Source organism: Aphelocoma coerulescens, chromosome 14 (assembly GCF_041296385.1).
Source record: "Aphelocoma coerulescens isolate FSJ_1873_10779 chromosome 14, UR_Acoe_1.0, whole genome shotgun sequence".
In the NCBI taxonomy this organism is placed as follows: Eukaryota; Metazoa; Chordata; class Aves; order Passeriformes; family Corvidae; genus Aphelocoma; species Aphelocoma coerulescens.
Genome location: NC_091028.1, coordinates 15,590,214 through 15,609,406, shown reverse-complemented (window position 1 = coordinate 15,609,406; position 19,193 = coordinate 15,590,214). Strand labels below are relative to the sequence as shown.

At 42.1% G+C, this 19,193-nt stretch overlaps 2 protein-coding genes across 3 annotated transcripts; both read left to right on the top strand.

The window, feature by feature from the left end:
• The first annotated feature begins 1,288 nt into the window (after positions 1 to 1,288).
• Positions 1,289 to 10,592, top strand: LOC138118680 (acyl-coenzyme A synthetase ACSM4, mitochondrial-like). Of its 2 annotated transcripts, none has more exons than XM_069029832.1 (13): positions 1,289 to 1,580; positions 2,336 to 2,546; positions 2,995 to 3,202; positions 3,616 to 3,759; positions 4,182 to 4,338; positions 4,797 to 4,876; positions 5,549 to 5,672; positions 6,373 to 6,453; positions 6,591 to 6,692; positions 7,599 to 7,726; positions 7,828 to 7,927; positions 8,542 to 8,661; positions 10,506 to 10,592. In XM_069029832.1, exons 1-13 carry the CDS (start codon positions 1,380 to 1,382, stop codon positions 10,512 to 10,514), a joined length of 1,665 nt encoding a protein of 554 aa, XP_068885933.1. In that variant the 5' UTR covers positions 1,289 to 1,379; the 3' UTR covers positions 10,515 to 10,592. The 2 variants fall into 2 exon arrangements, with proteins under 2 accessions (XP_068885933.1, XP_068885932.1); XM_069029831.1 differs by lacking the exon at positions 10,506 to 10,592 and adding an exon at positions 9,070 to 9,513.
• Positions 10,574 to 18,444, top strand: LOC138118678 (acyl-coenzyme A synthetase ACSM4, mitochondrial-like). The gene is made up of 13 exons (XM_069029827.1): positions 10,574 to 10,774; positions 11,230 to 11,440; positions 11,835 to 12,042; positions 12,158 to 12,301; positions 12,563 to 12,719; positions 13,353 to 13,432; positions 14,182 to 14,305; positions 14,824 to 14,904; positions 15,016 to 15,117; positions 15,473 to 15,600; positions 16,267 to 16,366; positions 17,185 to 17,304; positions 18,130 to 18,444. Exons 1-13 carry the CDS (start codon positions 10,574 to 10,576, stop codon positions 18,214 to 18,216), a joined length of 1,743 nt encoding a protein of 580 aa, XP_068885928.1. The 3' UTR covers positions 18,217 to 18,444.
• The last annotated feature ends 749 nt before the right edge of the window (positions 18,445 to 19,193 follow it).

Here is a 19,193-nt window from a genome sequence, read left to right as displayed (position 1 = left end):
CTGCAAATTATGCACAACTACCAGTGGTGTAAATGATTACAAGGAAAAGGTTATGCCACTGAAAGAGTTCTGCTCCTTGCTCTGTATTGTGCCACATTCTGTTCTCTTCACTCCAGAAGAAGTGAGCAATAAAGCCAGCAGGGTTTCACTCCAAAACACTTATGAAGGAGTGCCCAGCTTTCACATCTCCAGGGCACAGCTGATCTTTACAGGGCCTCGTATGGGAAACGTCCTGACAGGTGAGTGAAGTGAATGAGGAGCATCTCCCCCAGCAGCTCTCAGCCTCTCCTGCCCACAGCAGACAGGTCAGGAAAATGTTATTTATCCGAATTCCTCGTGTTGATGATCACTGAGCAGAAGCAAATGGTATTAAATCAGGAATAATCATTTCTGATTCTTGCAGGCATTCAGAGGACTGAATTGCCATTACTGGGTCTTTTCCTCTGTTTTCTGTCTTCATTTTCACCTCTACATTTGCAGATGAGAAAGTGCTAAAAAAGTGAAGGCTCTCACAGCTAAACTTGGCAGATGTTTTCATAGAGCACTAGGGAATCCTAAACTTTAAATGTGTTTCATCTTGTCAATCTTGAATATAATTTCTCATCTTGAAAACTCTTCCTAAGTGTTCTGTCCCTCCTCTTTCCTTCATAGGCTATTGTGCAGATATTTTCATTGTAATGCTCTGAAAAATGCCAGTTACAGCTAAATCAGAGAATTAGGGCAGACTAAGAAATGAGAAACATCTTCCTAAGTGATGAAGGATTATTTACAACTGATGTTGTGTTTGAAGAAGGAAAGTTGTGGGCAATTAACAGCCCCAAAGAACACATCAAAGCTATGCAAGGATCAGCTGAGATACAGACAAGGTGACAGATCAGTACAGGACATTAAGACCTTAAAACACAGAAGGCAAAAAATAGCAGAAAGCAGGATGGGGAACTTCACATTTATTTGGACCATTTGAACCATCAGTCTGGCAGTGGGCCTAAGTGACTTCAATGAATCACTCCTAACTGGATTGTCTGGAAAATGTTGAGATTTGTTTGTTTTGTTGGTTCTTGTTGTCTCTGTTGTTGCAGGATTCATAGCAACAACTCTGCTGATTTTCTTAAGCTCAAGATGACTGTGCTTATTCCTTCTGCATACTGTGATGTTAAATACTCATTATTATAAAAATACAGGTAACATGATATAAAATGAGGATGTGTGCAATCAACCTATTTATTCAAGCTGGTTTGCATTCATTTATCCAACATCATACATGAGACAGCACCCAATAACTGGATTGGTTTAAATGTGTTTTCTTTCTTTCCAGGTGACTGATTCCTTAGGTGTGCACCTGATTCTTCCCCTCGCTGTCTGATAAAACATCATTTATCATGAAAACATTTATTAAATCCTGGATTCCTCAGTGTTTGCGGATTCTCAGGTCACCTTGCAGATCATCCCATGGAAACAACAGGCTTCTTACATCTCAGATTGTTTCCTACTATGAATCTATAAACCAGTGTAAAAAGGAACTGCCAGAATATTTCAACTTTGCAAGTGATGTCTTAGATGAGTGGGCACGGCTGGAAAAGGTAGTATTTGTCTTTTACCTTATAGACATTGAGTTGTTAACCCCAGCTGGCAACTAAGAACCACAGAGCCCCTGGATCTCACTCCCACACTCCCCAGTGGGATGGGGAGGAGAATCAGGAGAAGATAAAGGTAAAACCTTTATGGGTTGAGGAAAGAACAGTTTAAGAATTGAAATATTATAATAATAATCATAGTAGTAATAGCTCACTGCCCATTGATCAATGCCCAGCCCATCCCCAAACACCTCCCAGCCAACTTCCCCCTAGGTTATAAACTGAGCAGGACCTTCTGTGGTCTGAATATGCCTTTGGGCAGTTCAGGTCAGCTGTCCTGTCTAGGTGCTTCTTGTGCACCTCCTTGCTGGCAGAGTGTGGAAACTGGAAAGTCCTTGACTTAGAGTAAGCACTGCGTAGCAACAACTAAAGTATCAGTGTGTTATCAACATTACACTCATCCAAAATCCATAAACCACAGCACTTTACCAGAACTCAGTAAGAAAATTGACTCTATCCCAGTCAAAATGAGGACACAGTGGAACAAATCTCAGATGATACAAATCATTTTTCCTCATGGGTACTGGGCAGTATTAGCTGCAGAGTGGAAAGCACCATTTCATTTTGTTAATCAGAAATGCATGTGTCACTCTGAGAGAATGATTGCCAGGGATGATTTGCTTAGTCAGGAGTTATTTTGTATTGAAGTGAAACCTTTTAAGGTTTGTCTTCATGTTTTAATATCTTCTGATGTGTTGCAGGATGGAAGAAAACCAGCAAATCCAGCGTTTTGGTGGGTCAGTGATGAGGGAGAGGAGGTGAAGTGGAGCTTTGAAGAGCTGGGCTCTCTCTCCAGGAAGGCAGCCAATGTCCTTTCTGAGGCCTGTGCCCTGCAGAGAGGAGACAGAGTTATGGCAGTTCTGCCTCGTGTTCCCGAGTGGTGGCTCCTGAACGTAGCCTGCATGCGAGCAGGTGAGCGACTCACCCACCCCTGGGGTGCAGAGGCAGAGCAAGCAGAGCCTACAAGCCACGTGTTAGATCAGTGTGGAGAAAATGCAAGCAGGGAGATGTTGCTGTGACCTGCACAATTCAGCTTTTGCCTAAAGGGAGGATTGGCAGCACTCCCCCAGGAACCACAGTGCCAGACAGGGTCCAGTCAAGAGGCATCCTCAGGTGAAGCCAGAGAGGCTCGAATGGCTGCAGCCTGAGGCCAGGCTTGACCACATACATTGTAAGGGAGCTGAATGTATCATGGAGGAACTTGCAGAATGAGTGTCATTAATAATTGAATATATCTATTTTGCTCTGCTTTTAAGCTGCCAAACATCCATGATGGATCAAATCAGCATCAACAGAGAGACACAATCAGGTATTTTTGGGAAATGATGAGTTTCCTCAATTGCTTCTTGCTCTTTTCCAGGAATTGTCTTTATTCCAGGAACATCCCAATTAACGGCCAAAGACATCTCATACCGACTCCAGGCTTCAAAGGCCAAGTGCATCATTACCAGTGACACCCTGGCACCTGCACTGGAATCTGTCCTGCCTGGCAGCCAGTTCCTGAGAAGTAAACTCATTGTAGGCAGAGGGAGCAGGGATGGGTGGCTGAACCTCAGAGAACTCCTTGCGTGAGTATCCAGCTCTTTCACCATCATCCCTGTGAGGTGAAAGGGAGCTGTACCAGGCAGGTGACATTGCTGAGTTTTGAGGTTCATTTTCAAAATACAAAGGACTTACATTTCTCTGTCAACCTGCTGCATTGTGATTACACTGCATTAAGTACAGGTTCATCCAACCTGGGTTTTGGGAGATAAGTTCAGATTTTTCGGCTTCTTCTTGCTCCTCAGCCTGGTGATTCAGAGTGTACTTGTGACAGGCAGTGTGTTCACTAACTCTTCCCTGTGATACGTAATGCAACTATTTCTTTAGTAAGATCATATAATTTGGGGCAACTTTCCTGTAGAACTCCTAAACAATAAAAATACTGATTCCCTGCTGGAAAACTGTGTGTACTGACCAGAAGATACCATTTCCTCTGAAGGGTTGCATCTGCTGACCATGAATGTGTCAAGACAAGGAGTCACGAGCCAATGCTGATCTATTTCACCAGTGGAACTACGGGCTTCCCAAAAATGGTGGTGCAGTCCCACAGCAGTTACGGAATTGGATTTGCAACTGCTGGCAGGTATCACCTTGCAGTTCCTCCCAGGGTCCTCATTAAGTGACGTGATCACCATTAAATGGAACATGTGACCATAAAACTCCAGTAAATGTGGGCAATTCATGACTGTAGGATTTGCGCTTTCCTCATCTTTCCCCTCTCAGGGTGAAACCCGTGTTATTAAAAGCTTTGTGAAGGCCCAGTTGACCTCATCATGTGCAGAGTTGTGTCACTCACAGGCTGAAAGCAGAGGAACAATAAGGAAAGGGTCCCTACAGCTGCACCAGAGGAAGTCAAGTGCTTTCATGTTGGGCCAACCTGCCCTGAGAACCAAAGCAACCTTGGGCCATGTCATTGTATCTTAAAAGTTACACTTCGGGTTAAATCTGTGGTTTGGTGCTGATTTGCTTTCCCTGGAAGTTTTTCCATCTCTGCTTCTTCATCAGGTATTGGATGAACTTGACTCCTTCAGATATAATATGGAATACCTCGGATACTGGCTGGGCAAAATCAGCTTGGGGCAGTGTGTTTGCACCATGGATCTGTGGATCCTGTGTCTTTGTACACAATATGCCACAGTTTAAACCAGAAGATATTGCAGAGGTGAGTAATCCCCATATCCCAAGCAATCCAAAGGTACCAAAAGGCCTATTCCTCTTTCCAGCTATTTCTCAAAAACCAGTCAGCTGGACAATTCTCCTCAAAGTTGGCCTCTTGTGTGGGGTAGAGACCCTGAATTTCCCAAGAATAATACTGGAAAAGCTCTGGTCTAGTTCCCCATGACCAATTAGGCTTGAGCCTGGGACACAGACACCTTGGAAAGCACAAAGAAAATCAATTTGAACTACTGCTCTCAGTGGTCCTTCACTTATATGTGTGGCTTTTGTTGGACAGAAAGTTCCGTATTTTCTACAGGAGTTGGACTGACTGGTGCAGCATTTTTATGGTTTTCATCTTGCAGACACATGAGCACATAAATTGTATTAATCACCTGGGCATTCACAAGGTCAGAGCCACCATCACACTTTCATTTCCAACAGAATAACTCCCTGTTTTTCTAGACTCTCTCCAGACATCCCATCTCCACCTTCTGCACAGCTCCCACTGCCTTCCGCATGCTGGTCCAACACGATGTGAGCAGGTACTGCAGGGAGGGGAGGGAGGGAGGCTGGGGCATAATGCTGGGACAGCTCTGGAGGTTTAGCTCCTCAGGTTCCTTAATTTCTTTTTCTGTTAAAGGCAATCTAATTAGCAAAACCTGCTCTCAGAAAAGAAGGCTGTGTTCTGAAACGTGAGAATGACTAGGGCTAGCCCAGGTAGGCCACCTGGGCTTCAGGACTGGGTCTTTGAGTAGACAGCACAGAGGAAACAAAGGAGACATTTTTAAGTTGTCACTTCCTCTGAACTTTGGGTTCCCGTTCAATTTAAATCAGCTGGGCAGCATTGGATCAGGGAGCTACTGGAGTACGGTGGAGCTGTTCTCACATGCTTGAGAATGAAGGGAGCAGTTAGAGGAGCTTCACATCCTGAGAGTTATTTGGCAGCTGTTCTCCCCAGTTTGTTACTCTGTAAAATACCCAGCTTGTGAGAAGTGGTTTGCAGGTCTTTGGTAAGGTACTTATTCTTGTCACATAGGTCTTTCAACCTGACAAAAGCCAACCCAGGTTTAGCAGAGCTCAGCCTCTCTGTACCTATTCAGCCTTCCCTTCAGTTTTAGGGGTACTTGGAAAGCCAAGGCCGGCTGTTCAGTGAGGGCCATTCACTGCTCATTTTAGCAGCTAAGACAATTATTTCATTTTCTGTTCCTCTCAAGCTACAAGTTCCCAAGTCTGAAGCACTGTGTAACTGGAGGGGAAGCACTGAATCCTGAAGTGTTTGCAAAGTGGAAAATCCAGACAGGGCTGGATATCCATGAAGGTTATGGCCAGACTGAAACAGTACGTGTGCATTAATTCTTGCAATATACCCATTCAAAGGTAACAATACCAGAGACACAATGTCCTTGATAAATCAATGGAAAAGGTGAGAATCACTTACATGATTAAAAATATACTTTGTATAATTATGATTATATAGTTCCAGAATCAGCAATCTGCATATTTTGATGGTTTAGACCCCTGCAAAAACCATTCCAGAGACACTTCAGATAAAATAAGTTGTCATCTTTCCTTCAAAAGAAAACTTAAAAAATAAGTTGCTCCAGTTATCAATTTGGCCTTTCCAAGTTTTTAATGGCAAATATTAAACCAGCTCACATCCCAGACTTCTCTGTAAGTGAACATTAACAAAACTATTAAGGGTAAGATCTCAGGCCTTCTCTCATCTTGCTCTTGAAATGGTCCCAAATTAATCGTCCCATTATTGAAGTAAGGTCTGTAATAATTTCACATCTGCTGTCTTGCAGAGTCAAGTGTTTGCAGGAGAACCCAATGGCTCTGACTCAGCAAAACCAACCTCACACAGGTCTGACCTGAAATGCCTCTCAATCCCTCTCTGATGTTCTCAAAAACCCCAGTGCAGGTCCTGATTCAGCCCTTGTCACAACAAAGTCATGGGAAGGTGCCTAATGCAAACAATAATAACATTCACAAGATGTTGCAACAATTTTAATTTTTTTTTTTTAAATCTACTCTGCAGGTGACAATCTGTGCCAATATGAAAGGAATGAAAATTAAACCTGGCTCTTTGGGAAAAGCTGTTCCCCCTTATGACGTGCAGGTACGTGGAAATGTGGCAGCTGTGGGTAGAAGAGTAAGGCAGGGCTGTCTGCAGCCCTTCTGTGCCCTGCACTGAGCTGGAGCAGATGCTCCTCTGAGCTGATCAAAGCACTGCTGCTGTGTCTGTCCTTCCTGCAGATCGTGGATGACCATGGGGCTGTTGTGCCTGCAGGAGAGGAGGGCACCATTGCTGTGCGAGTGCAACCCACACGACCCTTCTGTCTGTTCTCCCAGTACTTGGTGAGCCCGACTTGCTGTGCCTGTGTGTGCTGAGAGACTGGGGAGAGACCCAGGGCAAGGCTCTGCCAGGAGCAGAATTTCATGCAGGGTCCTCAGAAGGTCTCACTGGGTTGCTTGAGGACTTTGATCTTGGACAGTGCGTGGTGGTGCTGAGGTGCAGGATATTCTTAAGAAAACAGTAGAATTAGGTAGCCTAAAGATATTCTCCCCTGCAATTACACTATCATATTCAACAAGCTCTAGGGGACCTATCCATGTTTTTAATCCTCTTTGGAACCCCCATAATATTGGGATATTTGTAGCATCATCAAACAACAACTTGTAAAATGTAATTGCTCACCATGTGATAAAAATCTTCTTTAGGTTCAATACTGTAATTTCAGGCTTTCACTGTCTTCTGTTGTCAGTGTTTTTTCTGTGTAACCAAGAGGTTAAACAGGATGTGGAGGTCCTATAGGTCAAGGCAAATAAACAAGTTTTTTCTGCAGGTCACCTCATCTGAGTTTTGGTCCTGACAGTTAAGGGTAAAAAGTTACTTTTGATGGGAGGTTATTTTAGCAACCCCCTGCAATGATAAATCACTTCCCTGAACAGAATGGGTTACATATTTGCTGTGATGGATGGGCATTTTGATAGAGCACGACCTTTTCCCTCTAGAACAGAAATTTCTACATACACCCTTTAGTGTGTAGCTCTCTTTTCCACCTGTCACATACTTCAGTCATCAAACTGCTAATTAACATGGCTCTGGGTTTTTCACCGGGAAATATAAAACAGTATTGAACATACTCATTTCAAGAACACCTTAAAAACTTATTTTGATCATTTTTAGCACCACTGCAAAGTAAATGTGTTATGTCTCCCTAAGAATCAGAAACTTGTCTTGAAATGTTTGGTTGTTGCCAGGATAATCCACAGAAGACTGCTGCCTCTGTGCGTGGAGATTTTTATGTCACAGGGGACAGAGGCGTTATGGATGAAGAGGGATATGTCTGGTTTGTTGGAAGAGCTGATGATATCATTAACTCTGCTGGGTAAGGCATCTGCTTCTAGATTTGCCTCATAAAACACAGCCTGCCAACACCAATGGACTGGCCCATCCTGCTGGGGCTGACCTCTGCTCATGCTCTCCCAGGTACCGCATCGGCCCCTTTGAGGTGGAGAGTGCGCTGGTGCAGCACCCAGCAGTCTCCGAGGTGGCTGTGGTCAGCAGCCCCGACCCAGTTCGAGGGGAGGTAAAAGAAAATAGAGCAAAGATGTAGTAAGAAATGCCCTTTATTCCGAGCATCAATATCCCTCTATGTACTAGGCTTCCCTGGAATTCATTATGTTGCAGATTTTCGAAATTAAGAGGGCTAAAGTTTTTTTAAATCCACATCTTAATAGATCTTAGAATATCTGAACTATTTCCTTGTTTGCAGGTTTTATGTGGAAAAATAGTTTGGCTTTTCCAGACTAATCATGACATCTTTTTCTCTAATCAAGGAAATTTTGATTATTTCTTGTTTCATCCCTTAGTGCACTGCACCAATGACATCCAGAGTGTTTCATTTTTGTTTTATATTTTTGAACTTTGCGACATTTCTTTGAGAAACAGGGATGAGATTTTCAGCTTTAGTAGGATATAAAGTTAAGGGGAAAATAAAGATGGAAATATGGAAAAATCCTCTGCTCTATAATCATTCCTTCACAACACAGCAGTCAGTAATAACCAGCCAATGAAAAGAGAAATTAAAGAAAAAGACCCAATTTGGGCATTCTCAATTTTGATATTCACTTTACATGACAAATGTACCCCTTTATTCCCACCTCTGGAAGTTAATGGAATCCCTTCCTTTTTGTGGCACAGGTGGTCAAAGCCTTCATTGTTTTAGCTCCTGCTTTTGTATCACATGATCCAGAAAAATTAACTCACGAGCTCCAGCAACATGTCAAGAAGGTGACTGCACCTTACAAGTATCCAAGGAAGGTAAGTACAGCCCAAAAACACAGGTTCTCTAACTGGACCAGAAACTGAGCATTTTTTGCCCTGCCTCAGCTCCTTCTCAACTGCATTCTGACAAACACTGCAGGCAGAGTTAGATGGAATAGAAGCAGATGACAGGGCCTGTTGCAGCTGTAGCCTTGGGTTGGCTGTGTGTGCTAGAAAGGACCCAGAGGGAGGCAATGGTCATGAAATTTTACTTTATGAGTGTCCAGTCTTTCTTTCATGGAGTACTGGGGTTTTCACAGCACCTCAAACAGGCAAGGCATTCAGTCAATATTTCATTGTCCCAGCCCTGGCTGTGCAGCTTCCCATCCTTTCACCCCCAGCCATAATGAAAGCGTGTCTTTCCTTCAGCTGGGAATTGAACCAGAAGTTATTTTTGCCTTTCAGGTGGAGTTTGTTCAGGGTCTGCCAAAGACAGCAACTGGGAAAATCCAGAGAAAGGTTCTAAGGAGCAAAGAGTGGACAAGCATATAAAAGGGCAAGAGTGATCTGGAAGACAGGGAGAGAAATATTCCCTCACCTGTACCAACCATAACACATCAAACATGGCACATGTTTATGACCCAGAACTCTTGGAAACATTGGGAAAATCAATCTATGGCAGAAAAAGGATAAAACACTCATATGGTTTGAGGGTATGTGGTATTGGAACCACTTTTGCCATCGACCTACAAATTTTCAGGAGGAGTTCAAGTAATTCAAAGTGTGGAATATGAGAAAGGACAGTCCCAAGTTCATACAAAGGTCAAATTTTTTTAACTGCAATTTGTATAAATGCTTTCCTTACAAAAAAAAAAAAAAAAAAAAAAAAAGGTAACTACAATTCTTAGATACATACAAATAAATGAGAAATTAATAAAAATAATCTTTGTCCTGTGGTGGGTATCAGCAGTGCATTGATATATTCTTTTCAAAAACTACCACTGTAACATTCTCAAACTCTTTCAGAGTGGAAGGGAAAAGACATTTCTTTTTAATGTTTCTCTTCATCTTGATGAATTTGTGATCTATTTAAATGGTTAAAGTCGAGGCAAAAGAAGACCCAAAGTGCTTTAGGTTAACTGCAAATTATGCACAACTACCAGTGGTGTAAATGATTACAAGGAAAAGGTTATGCCACTGGAAGAGTTCTGCTCCTTGCTCTGTATTGTGCCACATTCTGTTCTCTTCACTCCAGAAGAAGTGAGCAATAAAGCCAGCAGGGTTTCACTCCAAAACACTTATGAAGGAGTGCCCAGCTTTCACATCTCCAGGGCACAGCTGATCTTTACAGGGCCTCGTATGGGAAACGTCCTGACAGGTGAGTGAAGTGAATGAGGAGCATCTCCCCCAGCAGCTCTCAGCCTCTCCTGCCCACAGCAGACAGGTCAAGAAAGTGAGGAGAAATGTCTCTGTCAAATTCGGGGGCTATGTAGTGAAGTGAAGGTTCTTGGGGCTGATGTGGTGAATGGATCAGTCAGCAGCTGCTGCAGCTAAAGCAATGAGATTCTTGCTGGAAGGAGTTTGGAAAAACCCAGAAAGAAAAAGGAATAGAGAATCAGGTACTGAATGTATGGAGCAGGAACGTTCTAATGCAAACCATAACATCTGATGTTTTTGTGTTTTACTATGGAGGGTTGTGGGCAATTAATTAAAAAATTTAAAATTTTAGAAAGCAGGATAGGGAACTTAACATGTAATTAGCATGTTAAAATCATCAGTCTGGCTCTGTCTAGCTTAAGTGACTTTAATGAAAAACTCATTAATTCATACCTAGATTATCTTTGGATGATCTCAGTATTATTTTTGTATTTTGTTTGGTTTTTGTTTGTTTGTTGTTGCAGGATTCATAGCAACAATTCTGCTGATTTTCTTATATCGTCTACAGCACCTACATACATAATCTTCTGCCATGAAGTTGTTGTTTAAATTACAGAGTCTAAAACTCTTGTGGACTCTGAAGCCTCCTAATAGGACTCTCCATGGACATCCCAGGCTGCTTTCCTCTGATGTACATTCCCAGTATGAGTCCATCAGACAGGGCAAACAGGAAATACCAAAGTACTTTAACTTTGCAAGTGATGTACTGGACAAGTGGTCTGAGATTGAAAAGGTAGGTGTTCTTTTGTTGTGCCAATGAAATACTTTAATTTTAAATTTCATTTGGAATAAGTCAGGTTTTTTCTTTATAAAAGCAACCAGCTGCCAAACCATATTTGCATTAGGAAATTATACAAAAGCTCATTCTTGCTTGCTTTATTTATTGTTACTTTGGAGGAGCACTAATGCACAGTGTAAGGCTTAAACTGAAATAGGATCCAGACTAGGACTTGGGTCTGGAGACAATTAGGCTGGTAAACATTTCAGGTTCAGAAAAGAAGAATCTCTTGGGAATACTTGAGCTTGATGAATAGCAAATCTTGATCCTTTAAGGACAGGAGAAAAATAATTGCTTATGTGCCAGTTGTCAAATACTCAGCTCTTCCATAATTTACAGATGTCTGTGCATTATTATTTCATGGTCTTTCAGAAGAAAATGTTTTGTGTTTGAATCCCTGTGTTTTTTAGGCTGGGAAAAGGCCACCAAACCCTGCTTTCTGGTGGATAAATGGCAAAGGAGAAGAAGTGAAGTGGAGCTTTGAGGAGCTGGGGTTCCTGTCCCGGAAAGTGGCCAATGTGCTGACTAAAGACTGTGGACTGCAGAAGGGGGACAGGCTTATCCTGGTCCTACCACGAATTCCAGAATGGTGGCTGGTCAAGGTGGCTTGTATGCGAGCAGGTCAGTGAGGTAAAATGATCATTGAAAATTGGCTGAGAGGATCAAGAATGGAGATGGTTTATCAAGGAAAAATAGTGTAACAACCCAGTGAGTGGCCTAGCCCCCAGGCAGTCCCAAAGGATTTTCACTAGGGGCCATGGGAGACATAGCTTGTGCAGCAGACAAGGCGATTCCAGAAGGCTTGGAAGAGCCATGGAAGTCACCAGACAGGTCCACATTTCACTCCTGACAGGAGAGCACAGGCATCTGCATTAATCTGATATAACTGTTTGGCTGGGGAACACCAGGGCAAATCCATATCAGAGGTCAGTTTGGGAGTAGTTAATTTAGGTTCTTAGAGAAGAATCAGGTGCAGGAAAAATGCCAACACAAACTAACTTCATCACTCTTCCAGGAATTGTCGTAATTCCAGGAACATCCCAGTTATCAGCCAAAGACATACTGTACCGACTCCAGGCATCAAAGGCCACGTGCCTCATTACCACTGACAAACTGGCTCCTGCAGTGGACTCGGTGGCATCCCAGTGCCAGCTCCTGAAAACCAAGCTAATGGTGTCCAAAAGCAGCAGGGAGGGATGGCTGAACTTCACTGAGCTGTACCAGTGAGTGTGACTTAGTGCTGCTGCAGTCACGAGGACAAAGCAGACCTGTTCCCACAAGCACTCATTTACATCAACTACAACCACTGAAGTCATAATTGCATTCTCCTTTTTACAGAAACCAATCTGCTGACCATGACTGCATCAAAACCAGGATTGAGGACCCAATGATTATCTTCTTTACCAGTGGAACCACAGGTTCTCCAAAGATGACTCAACATTCCCAGGGTAGTCTTGGTTTCAGACCCCTTTTAAGTGAAAGGTATGAAAGACTTAAACCTGCTTGAACATAAGATAATTGAAGTTTCACAGCAGAACTATTGTAAAACATTTCTGAATAAGAAATACCAGTGTACATCCCCAGTCCTTCTCCCTTTGAAATCAGAGTAAAAACCCCATCAAATTTCTAGGGATTAGGATCATCCCCAGTGTCCACTCTGCATCTTCCAGTTAATAACTCTTACTCTCTTTTTGGGTATTTTTCAGCATCTTTTCTTTTTTTTTTTTTTTTCTGTTCTATCAGGTACTGGTTGGATTTGACTCCCTCTGACATGATATGGAACACAGCAGACACAGGATGGATACTAACTTCAGTAGCATCTTTTTTTGATCCCTGGGTTTTTGGATCATGCATCTTTATACATCACCTACCACAGACTGAATCAGCAGTCATCCTAAATGTAAGTGAAAAACTCATGGAAATGTATTCATCTGCAGAAAGGGTGCCAAAAACAATTCTTGACAGCATCCACAGATTTCATGAGGGTTGTGTTTATGGCAGTGTTTGAGATGCTGTATTTGTTGTGTAAAGCCCCTGCTCTCATTTTTAATGTATCCAGAAGAGGACAAACATGCAATCCATTCATACATTTTGCTCATAGCTGGTGAGCATGTGAATGGAAATCACTAATTGCCTGCCATTCATTCTAGTGACTGTGGAAGCACTATCAGTTGATACTAATGTAGAAAACGAGGTGTATCTCTGCCCACACTGGCCAAGATTAAAGTGAAAACTTCCCCATGATGTAGGCAGAGATGTCCTTTTTCTGGCCATGCCCCAAGCTGTGGGGTCCTGGTGTCAGATAGATGTGTTAGCATGGGATTTATCCAATCAAATATTCAAACTTGTATACAAATATACAATATACAATATTGCACCAGCTGCAGGAGGGTTCCTCACCCAACAGAGGGTGTGGTGCTTTCACACAGGGGGCAAATGCACTTCTCCTTTTTGTGTCACCTGTTTACTGCACATTCCCAAGGCAGTTTCTTGTCTGAGCTTCACAGGTCCATCTTGTTGTTTAACCCTCTAGACTCTCTGCAGGTTCCCAATTGATGCCCTGGTCGGTGCTCCAACATTGTTCCGCATGCTGGTGCAAAACGATCTCTCCAAGTACGTCAAGAAATTATTTACTTCTGTTTAATTTACCCTAACTGAACTTCAGTCATCTCCCATATCTAACTGCTTGACCCAAAATAGGGCAAAAATTTAGTTTAAAATATCCTTAATGAGAAGACCATCAAGCAAAATTTGAGTTTTGCTGAGTTTTTTGATCAAACAGAGAAACTTGATGTTTTCCCTCAGAAATTTGAGACTTTTGCTACTGAACTTGTGAGTATGAAACTGAGTCTGTTAAATACTTTGTCATAATTTTTGTTCACCACATTAATTGTCCACACTTTGGGAAGGACTTCGTCCTAGAAAGTGCATGTCAGCATAACTGTGAGGGAACTATTTGTTGTGGCAGTTGTACCTCACCCCCTGCTCCAATTCTCACTGCCTGCCATTGTTCCTTCCTTCCCTCTTGAACTTTCTCACTTGGCCTGTTGCAGAGGGTCAGCAACCAGGTCCCTGGCTCAGCAGATCAGTACTTAGTTATTTGTAATCTCAGCTGACTTCAGCAAAAATTTTATTTTTCACATGTTTAACCCTGACTGCTACTACTCATAGGTAGAGTGTTGAGCACAGACCGATATTGCTGCTGTATTGGGAGCAGAAGGATCAGGGATCCCTTGATTTCCCCACCTCATGGCACCAACTCTCTCAGCAAACAGCTCTCCCGTGGTCTTTACCCTTGTCTGCTCCTGCTCTCACCCTACAGACTTAAGTATTGCCTTTCTTGTTTTCAACTCCCCGTGAAGATACAAATTCATGAGCCTGAAGTACTGCATAAGTGGAGGGGAACCGCTCAACCCAGAAGTGATGGAGCAGTGGAAGAGCCAGACAGGGCTGGACATCCAGGAAGTGTATGGCCAGACTGAAATGGTACATCTGTAGGGTCCATAGCCTGTTCTGTCTTTGGAATTCCTTTTTGCTGCAAGGTTTGTTCTGTAGGAGCACAGCCTGTTTCCTCCTTCACATTTCTGTGAATGTTTCAGTAATGCCCTTTCCTGGTAACCTCTGCAAGAACTCCCTCTCACGGCTCTCCTCACAGAACCTGCCAGAAACACGGGGCTTTGGGAGGGAATGTGCTGTAATATCTCCACAAATGTCCTTAAGCTAATTCCAAGTAACAGTGACAGCCAAGAGGGCAGAGTTTGAATCTAAGGGAAGAAGACTAGTTAGTAGAGGACATTAATTTTTCACAGATAATGGAACAGGATTCTTTTAGGGAGCTTTATCATTTTGCTTATCTGTACTCTCCAGCACTGACATATAGGATCCTATGAACCTTAATTCCTTACTTTGGAATTAGTCTAGAAACTACATTTAATGAATTGAGTGTGAATGTAGTGATTTTCTACTGCAAAACTTTGGTTTGATTTTGATTTTGATTTTTGCAGGGAATAATCTGCTGTGGTTTTAAAGGAATGAAGATTAAACCTGGATCAATGGGGAAGGCAGCTCCCCTTTATGATGTTCAGGTTTGTTGACTGCTCTTTAGATTCTGTCATAGGGGATTATTTGTTTGGTTGGATTTGTGTTTGGAGTTTGTTTTTCCATTGGACTAAAATAAGAGCTGTTTTTCATTCCAGATTGTAGACAAAAATGCCAATATCCTGCCTCCAGGACAACAGGGGGAAATTGCGGTCAGAAGCAAACCTATAAGGCCACTCGGTTTTTTCTCTGAATATTTAGTAAGAACTTTATTTTATTCCTCACCACCACTACCAATCTCCCCAAAATCTCTCCAATTGCATAGTGGTCCAAAAGGCTGAACATTTTTCACCATTTTATTATTTATTACCAGAGTAATTTGTTTATTTGGATTGGTAGATGTTAGAAAAGGAAAGAAAATAATTTAAGATCAAGTTAATTTTTTTCTTAAAGAATAGAAATTGTTTTAAACCTATTTTATTGTATTTTATAGCAATATCAACATCCTTGATTCAAAAATTAAGTTCCAGTGCATTTGATGTTATGGGTGTTACAGCACAATGTTCAGTCAATGCCTGTTTAAAATCTAAACTGCTGCTTGTAAACCACTTTAAGGATAACCCCAAGAAAACTGCAGAAAGCGAACGTGGGGATTTTTATGTCACTGGAGACAGAGGGACCATGGATGAAGATGGATATTTCCAGTTTATTGGCAGAGACGATGACATCATCATTTCTTCAGGGTCAGTCTGCACACACCCATTCTAAATCTGCCTTTGTATAGTCTTAAATGTCCTGTGAGCTTCTGACATCATAGTGCTGGGACAGGAATGTTTTGACCTCTTGACTTTGGAATACTTGCTGTTACTATCAGCTTTTCACAGACCCACAGTATGATGATCATCTTGGTGATGATGCTGCATCCATTTCCCCTGCAACCTCTCATGTGTTTCAACAAAGAATGAAGAGTCCATCTGGCAGAGGAGGGATGTTTATCTAGTTTATTTTCTGACGAAAATTGAAGGAATCTCTATTGGATTCAAAGAGCTTTTGAAACAATGTATTTTTAACATGTTGAAATGAAAGATTTGTATGATGTGATATCATAATGTGGCACCAGGTGCTGCTGCTATTGCAGTGGGATGGAGCTCCAGTGTAAGAGCCCCAAGGAGAGAGAACAGATGGAGAAGGATCCACAGCCCCAGCAGTCCTCTGCCACGGGAGCACCATGAAATGCTCCTGCTTCTAACCCAGCCAGCTTTCCCATTTTGCCTAAAGCTTCCATAGTTGGTTGTCAATTTGTTCTGGCTTGGCTTTTTTCTTCAACATGACAATTAAAAAACATTTGGTACTGGTTATTCCAGATAAAAAATAAGAGACAAATCTCATTTTTATTTTTGCTTGCCTAGGTATCGCATCGGGCCATTTGAAGTAGAGAGTGCCCTGATAGAGCACCCAGCTGTGGTAGAAACAGCTGTTGTCAGCAGCCCAGACCCCCTCAGAGGAGAGGTAACAATGCTGAACAGAGGGGGGGAAGCAATGCATTTGTCCAAATACATAATGATATAAAGAGTTTTCTACTTAACTGAATAATGTACTCTAAGGCAATAACATCATCTTAGAATCATGGAATTGTTTAGGCTGGAAAAGACCCCTGAGATCATTGAGTCCAACCATGAAACCAGCACTGTCAGGTTCACAAACAAACCTAAGCACCACATCTACTTCCATCATGGATAATCCCAGTGGGGCTGACAAGCAAAATCCCTTCCCAGTTACGTGCCTTTGCTCTTCTGAGTTTCTTTTCATCCCCAGGTCTCCTCTGTGGAGAACATTACTGTGATGTTTACTTTGCCCTTGTTCTTGAGTATTTGTCTATTCACTGAAATTGCCATTTATGATTCTTGGTGCAGCCAAAGTTGTGCTGTACCTGCCCAAGCATTAGATATGGGCTGCAGGTGTGGTGGAAGCACAGTCCTGTGCTGGGATAACAGGGCTTACTGTCCTCAGCCTGAACTTCAGAGAGAAACAAAATGTCCCTTAGCTTCAGGGACAACTCCAGAGACACCTTTTATTGTCCCTCCCTCTTGACTGCCGCTGAGAAAAAAGGGCAAAGGCTCTTATTTGTAATGAGGGCACAAAATCCATGCTTTAAACTTTCCCTTCTGCACACACACGTGCAGAAGTTGCATCCTTTCTTACCATGTGCTGGTTTCTGTGTTCCTCATGACTGTCGTGACTCTGGGCAGCTCTGCTCGCTGGTAACCTGCACATCAGCCCTTAAAAACTGATGGTGTCAGATTGCTTTTGTTGATTTTACCTTGCAGGTTGTGAAAGCATTTGTGGTTCTGTCCCCAACCTTTTCATCCACTGACCTGAAGAGCTTAACTCGTGACTTGCAGGACCATGTCAAGAAAACTACTGCTCCATATAAATACCCTAGAAAGGTAAATACTTCTGAGGAGAAACTTGAAAACAGAGCACCCTTCCATAAGTCTCAGGAGAATTACCATTTAGATTTTCATGATTCACTTGAAAGAGACAGCAGTAAAGATTCATCTAGAGCATTGGCTCCAGAATACCATTAACAATAACTTCCTAAATAATATTAGTTTCCATTGTTTTTCATGCATTTGCACAAAGTACTTGTTAAAATTTCTCAAAATTTTCTAGGTTTTATATATCCCAGTTAGATCTCCATATTCTAAGTCAGACTCACAATCCTAATTCTCTGGTTTGTATTTAACCTTCAAACAAGCAGTTGCCAGTGCCTTTAGGGTAGCACATGACTGAACCTGAGTAAGTTTTTGACTACTGATCATCACAACTAACAAATAGACACAAGCCCAAGAGGATACACTTGGTGTTTCTTAGTAATCCCAGCACCACAGGAAAAGGGCTACTGCAGTGCCTTAGCTCACTTGTGCAAAACTCACAGAACCAAGAACCATTAACGACTTTGGGGCTTTTTTTCTTCTTTTTGTCATTCATCTCAGACCTCTGATACCATGCAGGCATTCACCCTTCTGCTGTGAGTTACTGTACTCAGCTTGGTGAGCTGAGAGGCAGCTGTAGAGATATTTGGCCATCCAGGCAGCCAAAGAGAAGGTTTCACAAGGGGCACAATGTGCTGCTTTGGTGTGGCTTGGATCTGGGGCAGGCAGCTCTTACTGGTGGGAGTCCTCTCCATTTTCCACACGTGCTGAGAGCGAGTCTTGGAAAACCAGCTCTGTAAAACACACTGCATTGCTTTCTCTCTTTATTTCATCCAGGTGGAATTTGTCAAAGAGCTGCCAAAGACAGTGACTGGGAAGATCAAGAGGAATGAATTAAGAGACAAAGAGTGGGGACGGATATAGCATTGTTTGGAATTTAACAAAACTTCTTTCATTCCATTAGCACTATATAAATTTCACTACTATAACTGCCCTCATTCTGATCTCTTTTTGTTAAATGCTTGAGCATCAAAAACTACAGGTAACATCAAGATGTGATATTTGTGCCTGCCTGCAGAGTTTCCAATGTCAGTACTTGACTGAATTGTATTATTCTGTGTGAAAAATAAAATTTTCAATAGACAACTTCAACAGCCTTTCCCTTTGAGACCTCCTCACCATCCCTCTTAGAGCCCAGCTTCTATTTGATGTTATTCTCAAGAGACAACAGGAAAGATAACGCCCACATCTGAAAAGTTATTCTATGTCACATATTTTGATTCACTATTTCCTGAGGGTTTACCCTGACATCCAAAGCTTATGGAAAGGACATGGGGACTGGTGTGGTCACTATATGGGTTCCAAAAATGCAACATTATGAAAAGGTTGCAAAAGAACATTTTTTTCTGGTTTTGGATAATGACAGTAAAACTCCTGAAAATGCATTGTTACAGATGGGGGATTAGCAGTTTTATTGGATAGATTCAAAATCCACGTTTTTGGTGGTGGGATGAGAACCACATGTAGGTGTTGGAAGTATTTGGCATGTTTTTAAACTGTGAGGTATGTTATTATGGACAATAAAAGACTACTGACTTGCACAAGTAATATGTATTTATACCGAAAACTATTCTGAAGTAGATATGAACATAAGATCCCATCTTTTGCTTTTAAAACCCCTCTGGGGTAAATGAAATGAGAATTGAGATTATGTTCAGTATGTGAGAAATAATCCTTTTACAGATGATGCTGTCATGCATCATGAGAAACAAGTAAGTTGTAGAAATTCACAGTACGTGCTTAATGTTGCACATACCCGTACATATGGTGTGTATAAATATATGCTTTGTGTATGCATTTGGCACATAAAATTGCTCTGCTTGCATTAGTAAGAAAGTTAA

Coding starts and splice junctions, on each gene's coding strand:
- LOC138118680 (XM_069029831.1), top strand. CDS start 1,380: ATGAAAACATTTATTAAATCCTGGATTCCTCAGTGTTTGCGGATTCTC. Junction 1,581..2,335: donor AGTGGGCACGGCTGGAAAAG/GTAGTATTTGTC, acceptor GATGTGTTGCAG/GATGGAAGAAAACCAGCAAA. Junction 3,203..3,615: donor AACCTCAGAGAACTCCTTGC/GTGAGTATCCAG, acceptor TTTCCTCTGAAG/GGTTGCATCTGCTGACCATG.
- LOC138118678 (XM_069029827.1), top strand. CDS start 10,574: ATGAAGTTGTTGTTTAAATTACAGAGTCTAAAACTCTTGTGGACTCTG. Junction 12,043..12,157: donor AACTTCACTGAGCTGTACCA/GTGAGTGTGACT, acceptor TCCTTTTTACAG/AAACCAATCTGCTGACCATG. Junction 15,118..15,472: donor GTTTTTTCTCTGAATATTTA/GTAAGAACTTTA, acceptor AACCACTTTAAG/GATAACCCCAAGAAAACTGC.